The following is a 9,301-nucleotide window of genomic DNA, read 5'->3' on the forward strand; positions in this document are numbered from 1 at the left end:
CTATATGTAGTTTGAGTGGTGGCCAGACATCTATCCCTCAGCTCTACCATCCCCGCAATCAGACACTATTACACTATGTGTAGTTTGAGTGGTGGCCAGGCATCTATCTCTCAGCTCTACCATCCCCGCAATCAGACACTGTTACACTGTAAGTAGTTTGAGTGGTGGCCAGGCATCTAACCTCAGCATGACCATCCCCGCAATCAGACACTGTTACACTATATGTAGTTTGAGTGGTGGCCAGGTATCTATCCCTCAGTGTTACACTATATGTAGTTGTGGCCAGGCATCTATCCCTCAGGGTTACACTATATGTAGTGGTGGCCAGACATCTATCCCTCAGAACTGCTTGAACTGTCATACTTCTTGCTTTTATGATGCTTATGTTTTTGTTTCTGAAATTAAAAAAATAGCATTTGCAGATAAAAGCTGATTTATGACTTTTGTATTCTCTATGAAACACTTAAGCATAATAGCGTTCACTGTCACTTTAAGAAACTAATGTTTCAAAAATCACCAGATTTTGGAACAGTCAAGATTACAGAAAACAAACTAAAATATTTCCAGCAAAATAACAAGATTACCATGTTTTGAAACGTTTCTACCATTTTAGACTTTAATTTTAAGTTCTGTTTGATAAATCCAGACATGTTTCTCTTCCAAACTTTTATTTAGAAATTCCATCCGGTTTAAAATTATCTAAAAAGAACACCTGCGATTGTCAGCAGCGTTGGTACATGACCTTAACTAATGACCTTGACATTAAGATATATGACCTTTATATCCTACCTTCCTGTGCCGCTCCTCGTCACTACTATCTTCTGATGAAGCCTGTTTTTGGTGTTTGTGCTTCTTGTGTTTTTTCTTCTCCTTTTTGGGCTTTTTTTCTTTCTGTGAAACCAGGATCAGCATTGTACAACAACAAAACTGTAACAGCAGTTAATTATCCTACCTGACATTCACCTTGTCACTGAAAGAATTACACACTAAGAAACAAGGGACATTTTCATTTATGTGAAAATAGACAATTTTACCACTTTCAAACGAAAACTTACTTGGTACTGTTTAGCAATGTCTTAGATTTAAATTTGTTTCTCCATGTAACCAAAACTTGTTACTTTCTAAATAGACTTCTTATCTAAATTATATCAATATTTTAGATTATGCTATATTAGCGTATATAACTATGTCAATTTTTATTGTTTACTATATTAGCATGTATGTATATTAGGCACATGCCATTTAATTGATGAAATTCCTTTGCATGAAACTTTATGCATTCTGTGATACTCTTAACTAAGATAACTGTGATATAACCTTATATATGTCGATTGCATCAATATATATGTAACTTTTAACTAGCACATGTTTTTTACTAGCAAGATTACCATGTTTATTTATATATCGATTGCGTAAATATGTTATTTTATCTAACACATGTATTTCACTAACAAGAGGACCATGTGGAAGATTAGCCCTTGGCTAAACATGTATTTTATCCTCAATAAATAAAGTTTATTATTATTATAAACAACCAGTTCGTCTACTCAACATATTTTCTCTGATTTACTGAAATTCAGATAAGTACATCTGAGTACCTGAACAGGTACCAAAATCAAACAAATAACAGCCGTTTATAAATAAAATTACCTTCCTTTTCTTCTTCAGTGAGGAACTCTCTTCCTCTGATAACTCCGGAAATCCATCATCCTCCAGGTCAGGGACCAACTCGTAGGATTTACCTCCCTTTGTGTGAAAACAATCCTGTGCTAAATGTCCTATGATATCAACAACGAGAAAAAGTTTTATATATATATATATACAGAAGACTAAGAAATATGGTATATTCATATTGAAGTGTTATATTAAGGACAGATTTGACCCTGTATTGATTCAGTACCAATTTCTGAAGAATATTTTGCTTAGTTTTAAAACGTTTTATGGCCATAAGATTTGTCAATGGTGAAAAGTTTTATAAACCTCAATACTGTCTTTAATCTCACAATATCTAACGATATGTTTAAGGTTTTCTGAATGTTAAACACAGTCCAACAAATAAATAAATACCAGAATGACGTGAAACTTTAAGTATTAAACAAAGAATTCCACAGAGTAATTAACACATGTACCATGTCCTCCACACTTGCGACATGTGGTGTCCAGGACTGCCCCGAGTTCTATTTTTGGTCTCCCACCTCTCACGCCTTGCTTCTTCTGCCGATTGTCCAAGCTTAAAGGTACGACAGGAAGCATGTTACATTCTCTACATGTACATATTAAATTTTGGGCTATGAATAAAGAAATCGGATATGTACATAGTAGGGTCCTTATGCCTAAATATATTTCTTTACAGTATTTGTGCATTGGATGTAAAAATGTTGGTTACATGTCCAGGATATGATACAAGTGTCAAAAGTCAGCAACCAGATAGCTGCATTGGAAGAGCATCCATCCAGAAATTAAAGGGTCCCAGCTTTGAATCCCGGTTTGGACATTGCGTTTTTCTTTCTCCTGTTACAAAATCTGTCAGCTTGCCAACACTGGGTGAATTTTGGCAGGGTGATACTTGATCCTGGGGTTGTGAAAAGTTGTGTCTTTGGTGGCAAAGTCTTAGATAAAGGAGGGAGGAATGTAGTGGAACTGGACTGGGTCGATTGTTGGCGACCAGGTAGCTCAATTGGTAGAGCGTCCGTCTCGAGTTCGGAGGGGCCCGTGTTGAATCAAGTCTGGCCATTGTGTCCCTCTTTCTCCTGTTACACAAGGATCTCCAAATTGCAGATGGCTGATCTAAATAATTGAGTTTCTTTGTCAGTGTTGTTTAACCCAGTCCATTTCCACTACATATAAAATTGAGGCCTGTAGGGTTTATCTAGCTTACCTTAACATATTATGGCCTAGTAAATACATATCAACATCTTTTTAGTTAGAGCTTAGTACATGCATATGTTAACATGTACATGGTTAGGGCCTAGAAAATGCATATATATGTTAACATCTTTACAGCTAGGGCCTAGTACATACATATGTTAACATGTACATGGTTAGGACCTGGTGTATCAAATGTACAACATACCCTGTACTTGGTATGTAAATAATTGGGGCCATGAGTAATGTATACCTTAACTGTACATTGGTAGGGTCCTCATCTTGACCAGTCGTCTGGTTAACACACTTCATAGACAAGGACACCTTATCATCCTGTTGATGAAAAGATGTAAATGTGTACTTCAATATCATAGAATAGCTTTTCGGTAAACAATCCATAGAAAAGGTCATCTTATATATTCTGCCCTCAGAAATCAGTAAATCATGATTGTGTAATCTTTTTTTAATAAACATTTTACAGAGAAGTTATTTTTATTATCCTTCCTATCTGACAGAAATCAGAACATGGTCTTTATTTTCTATTTTCATTTTTATTTTTATTTTTTTGTAGGGCGTTTGGGTTACTTATGCTCGGTGACATAAGATAAGGTTTGGGTCACTTATGCTCGGTGAAATGAGATAAGGTTTGGGTTACTTATGTTCGTTGACATAAGATAAGGTTTGGGTCACTTATGCTCGGTGACATAAGATAAGGTTTGGGTTACTTATGCTCGGTGAAATAAGATAAGGTTTGGGTTACTTATGCTCGGTGACATAAGATAAGGTTTGGGTTACTTATGCTTGGTGAAATAAGATAAGGTTTGGGTTACTTATGCTCGGTGAAATAAGATAAGATTTGGGTTAGTAATGCTTGGTGAAATAAGATAAGGTTTGGGTTACTTATGCTCGGTGAAATGAGATAAGGTTTGGGTTACTTATACTCGGTGAAATAAGATAAGGTTTGGGTTACTTATGCTCGGTGAAATGAGATAAGGTTTTGGTTACTTATGTTCGTTGAAATAAGATAAGGTTTGGGTTACTTATACTCGGTGAAATAAGATCCTAAAATGTAACACACTTTGACAGAAAATATATCATTCCAAACACCATTTACATCTGGAACACTGCTAGACAAAGTCATTCGCCTTAAATCAATCAAGCATCTACTTTTACACAGTTTTAAACCTGTTTGAAAGATATCTTTAGACTGTTGTTTCCTTTTTTTAGTAAGTGTTAACTACGACACTGCTCTTTATCATAATTTCCCCCAGTCCGGAGAAAATGACTTAACTGTTTATGGTTGATTGATTATTGATTGATTATGTTAACTGTTTATGGTTGGTTGATTATGTTAACTGTTTACGATTGATTGATTATGTCCAGCCCTACCAAGTTTACCTTCATTAGACATGTCCTTACCTCGATAGAGATAACTTTACACTGCACTTTTTCTCCGACACTCAACATCTCGGTCGGGTCATCAACTCTGGCCTTGGACATCTGGGATTTGTGTACTAGACCTGAATTATATTGACATCAAGTGGTTTTTACACCAAGACTTCAACAGGTCTGCCAAAGTAAAATTCTGTTTCTGGTTTACCTAACTACCCTAGTTCTAAGTCTGTCAGTGTCCTACATGATTTACCTAACTACCCTAGTTCTAAGTCTGTCAGTGTCCTACATGATTTACCTAACTACCCTAGTTATAAGTCTGTCAGTGTCCTACATGATTTACCTAACTACCCTAGTTCTAAGTCTGTCAGTGTCCTACATGATTTACCTAACTACCCTAGTTCTAAGTCTGTCAGTGTCCTACATGATTTACCTAACTACCCTAGTTATAAGTCTGTCAGTGTCCTACATGATTTACCTAACTACCCTAGTTCTAAGTCTGTCAGTGTCCTACATGATTTACCTAACTACCCTAGTTATAAGTCTGTCAGTGTCCTACATGATTTACCTAACTACCCTAGTTATAAGTCTGTCAGTGTCCTACATGATTTACCTAACTACCCTAGTTCTAAGTCTGTCAGTGTCCTACATGATTTACCTAACTACCCTAGTTCTAAGTCTGTCAGTGTCCTACATGATTTACCTAACTACCCTAGTTATAAGTCTGTCAGTGTCCTACATGATTTACCTAACTACCCTAGTTCTAAGTCTGTCAGTGTCCTACATGATTTACCTAACTACCCTAGTTCTAAGTCTGTCAGTGTCCTACATGATTTACCTAACTACCCTAGTTCTAAGTCTGTCAGTGTCCTACATGATTTACCTAACTACCCTAGTTATAATTATGTCAGTGTCCTACATGATGTATATTTTTGTTAAGCCTAATAGTTTAAATAAACCGATTACAAAACTTCAAGATTTCCCAATTCACTCTGCCTTTCCAATTTGTTTCAGAAAATCAATTAGAATCCATGTTTAATTGAGATTGAAAGCTGACTGCAGACTTACAATAATTGTTTACATCATGTCAAATACCACTAACCAATTGTATTTCAGTGTTTTTCCAGAGCTAGTAAGTATACACCCGTCTTTTAATTATTCAATTTTGCCATAATGCCACCACCAATTCACCTTACCCTTTTAAAACCTTGAGTATTGCTTAGGCCAAAAAGTAATGTGTATTAAGGTTTCTGATCAACCATATTGCTTTCTTGCAAACCCTTAAGTTCTTGACCTTGCCATTTTAAACACATTTTAAAAATATATTAATTATATTTCACAAGCATTTAGTCTTAAAATTCTAAAGATGGGGATATAACTTAATCAGTAGTCTTCATTTTATCATAATAATTTAACAGCATGCTCTGATGTAGAAGTTCCATCACTATGTATATGTAGTATATGATTATCTACTGTATTCAATCCAACTGTGATCATAAGACATAAAAACACTCCCTATCATTTTTTTCCAGTCAAAGAGTCCCACCTTAACAAAAATTTACCAACTTACTAGAAATCACATCTTTCATGGATATTTTTTAAGAATTTTGGAAAGTTTTGCAATCATTCAAATTTTCCCAAAATTCTAAACATCCAGGGCACCGATTACATCAAATACCTTACCTTGTTTTTTAGAATCAGGAATCTTTATAAATGCCCCATAAGACTTCACACTAGCCACCTGTATCAAACAAAAACACATCATCACTTTGTATACATGTACAGTAGATTTCACTTGCTTAATGTCATTTTTCTGTTAATATCATGTCTTCATACTTTGAGAACAGCATTTTTCCTACTATATATAAATACATATTTATAAATATCACTTGATTTGATATATTATCAGCCAATTATCCCAAATACACAGGTTAGTGAGTGAAATAAATAGAGGTTCCCCAACGAGTGATGGTTGGTTATCATGTTTATCTAACTCGAGTTAGTTAATTTTCAAATTGTATAAACCTCGTGTCTTTTACAATTTTAAAATTAACTAACAAGAGTTAGATAAACATGAAAACCTACCATCACGAGTTTGGGATCCTTTTTTTCCCATAACGTTCATATTTTATCTGGAAAGCCATATGTTTCCCTTGAAAATACACTATATCGGCTTCTGATTGGGGGTAACAATTGCCGTGAATCATGACGTCACAATCGAAGATGACGTCGCGAAGCATTGTTATGAGACGTCATAAGTAAAAAATTGACCAATGAAATCACGTACAGGGTTGTTATCCACTAGTGGGTAACCAAAAATGTTTACCAATTCCTAGCAGGTTCATCCAATGAATCGGGAGTGAGGAAAGCTATAGGAGTTGTGGGAGAAACATGGTTTGTGCCCTCGGAATCTGGTGTTACTTTCAAAGTCTTTTTTTGTGGGGGGTTTCAGGGTATTGTGTTCTCATCAATGTCAATAGATGTCATAAAAATATGGTGTCCATTTACATACTAATAAATTCTTATTTTTGGAGGTTTACCCATTAAATCTTACAATCAGTAGAATTGGTGTGTGTGTGTGTGTGTGTGCAAAAATCACGGAATTACACTTATTACAAATGTTTATAATATATAGTAATATGACTCTGCTCAAATTAGGCCACTCAATCTTAGTCATCAGATTTTGGCTATCCTCAGCTCAGAACAAGGGGAGATAGCTATATAGTCAACAAGAAATGAACTTGCTGTCCAATTTAACATTGCAGCTTTACTTGTGTCAGCAAATTAAAGAACCATATGGCATGTGCCTACATATGACAAAGCAAAACAGATTTCCACAAGAATCTTGATGGTTTATTTTCTCCTCATGAAATCATTTTTTATAGATTGATGAAATGGTCAAAATGTCAACGACCTGCAGTGAATCATCGCTAGAAGGCACTTCTCAGTTATATCTGTTATAGTTGTTTAAATGAGATACATTGTATGAGTGATATGAGAGGTGGGAGTAGTATATCATGATCAACTGACAGCTGTCAGTATCTTGCCCACCAGAATGGTTGTCCCCGTGTTGGCTTGTGCTGGAAAATTCTATCCGACACACCGGTGGGGAACACTTATTCTGTCTTTGCATATTGCAGATTTAATCTTCTCTAATATAATGTGAGCAGGTATTGATTGTTACGTCATTGGTTTGTGTGAGAAAATTACGTCGTTTCTCAAAAATTGATGACGTTACTCTCACAAACAAATGACGTAACAATCAATACCTGCTCACAAGAGCAGATAACTCTGCAATACGAAAAGACGGAGTATGTTAACATCACAAATCTACGAAAGCCTATTAGGGTCACTTATAAGAAAAAAATACTGGAAAGTCGTAACAATGCAAAAAACAGGTTATAACACAAACAAACATGTAATAACAAGAAATATATGTAATTACGCAAAAAAATATGCTATAACGCAAAAATCCTGTAATAATGTGAAATAGGCACATGTTAAGTGCTGAACATAATTCAGTACATGTATGGACCATGTTAGGTGAAACCTAACACAATTGGGAAATAGAAGTGATCAGTAAACTGGATGTGTTTATCCCAATGAGAAAATAATTACTAAAACTTTAAGAAACTTTAAGAAAAAATCACTACCCCAAGACATGAAAAACACACACAAAAATCATCATATACATGTGTTAAAGGTCATGCCACTACAAGGCGACTCCTGAAGAGAACCAACTATAGTTGGGAAAAAGTCTTCATTGCCTTTATTATAACGTTTTTTGGCAGCAATAATCTCATTCATAAGTTATTGCAATCTGAGTGACGTCTAACGTCTAAGCTTTCCTTATCTTTTCACGGGTCTTGAAACCTGTCTTTTACTGGCAAGTATGGGAGAATAATATAATCTTCCCTTCCCTTCAGGGTGTGACAGAGAAAGCTCACCCAAGGGTTGGAGAAATATCTCTGTTACACCCTCAAGGTAGGGGATGATTATTTTTCTCCCATCCTACTATTTCAGTCACAACTCCAACGACAGTAGTTGATCTGCCATGTTTGTAAACAAAAACACTTGTTGGGTATGTCATGCACTTTTGATGCCGTCACAATTACCGGTGACACATTTAAATGACGTCACGATTGAACATGTGCTAATCTGCACGAGGCTTTCTCCCCCTTAGGGGTGATAAGCTGATCTTTCCTTGCTAAAACAGGAGACACACCTGTGAAGGGTGTGAGAAAAGATATAATGAAACCCTCAGGATGAAATATCGATGAAAGCCCGCTGCAAAACTCATCTGTCTGGTTAAATATCTGGTTACCTGGCCAAAGCATACAGATACTAGCCTAGTCTGTCAATACACCCAGAAAAAGGGGTAGGGAGGTTTTTATTATGGTTGTATGAACAGACAAGGCCAATACCTGTGGCCCAAGAAAAAGGAAAAGTTCATAATCCAAAACCGATTTATGTATAGTAAGGTTTCACGTCTCAATATCGATCAATAAGAGAATTTCTTCTAAGTTGGCATGCCTTAATAAACCAACAGAATACTACTCAATAAACTCTAAACCATTGCATGCTACCTGCATGTCTATATAAGCTACTTTCAGTTTGATTTGTATGTTGGAGTTATATAATTACCTCTCCCTGGAACACAAAGTATAGATTAGGTAGTGACTCGTTTTTGAAGAATTTGTAGCGGTCACTACGACCTCTCTCCTCCCCGTCGGTCGAATGACGTTTAGACATCTTAGATTACGCTAGTGATGAACAGTAACTCAATAAAACCATTAAACGTCCACTACACGATTCAAGTCGTGGATACATTCGGAACACCTCGGTACAAATGGATCCTATTTACCCAACGGGTCCAACCGTTATGAAGCCAAAAGGACCAAAATGATTAACTCCGTGTGGAGTGTGTTATTCTAGCGACATACTGCGAGCGAGCCCAAGCCACCAGTTAAAATCATTAATATTTTTGTAATTTAAGATATAATATAACAAGAGACCCAGAGGGCCTGTATCGCTCACCTGTTTC

General features: G+C 36.0%; 1 protein-coding gene across 1 annotated transcript; it reads right to left on the minus strand.

The window, feature by feature from the left end:
- Positions 1-110: 110 nt before the first annotated feature.
- Positions 111-9,095, minus strand: LOC110448409 (nucleolar protein of 40 kDa-like). Its single transcript, XM_021494627.1, has 8 exons — positions 8,902-9,095; positions 5,941-5,998; positions 4,285-4,385; positions 3,119-3,198; positions 2,130-2,230; positions 1,651-1,778; positions 790-891; positions 111-395 (listed from the first exon to the last, which is right to left on the minus strand). Exons 1-8 carry the CDS (start codon positions 9,007-9,009, stop codon positions 333-335), a joined length of 741 nt encoding a protein of 246 aa, XP_021350302.1. The 5' UTR covers positions 9,010-9,095; the 3' UTR covers positions 111-332.
- Positions 9,096-9,301: the final 206 nt, after the last annotated feature.

This window comes from Mizuhopecten yessoensis, unplaced genomic scaffold, assembly GCF_002113885.1.
Source record: "Mizuhopecten yessoensis strain PY_sf001 unplaced genomic scaffold, ASM211388v2 scaffold4033, whole genome shotgun sequence".
Lineage (NCBI taxonomy): Eukaryota > Metazoa > Mollusca > Bivalvia > Pectinida > Pectinidae > Mizuhopecten > Mizuhopecten yessoensis.

Bases quoted from the DNA above. Each gene is read 5' to 3' on its own strand.
- LOC110448409 (XM_021494627.1), bottom strand. From the start codon at position 9,009: ATGTCTAAACGTCATTCGACCGACGGGGAGGAGAGAGGTCGTAGTGAC. The intron at 3,199-4,284 runs GTAAGGACATGT...TTTCATCAACAG, and splicing joins GTAAAGTTATCTCTATCGAG to GATGATAAGGTGTCCTTGTC. The intron at 396-789 runs GTAGGATATAAA...TTTTAATTTCAG, and splicing joins ACGAGGAGCGGCACAGGAAG to AAACAAAAACATAAGCATCA.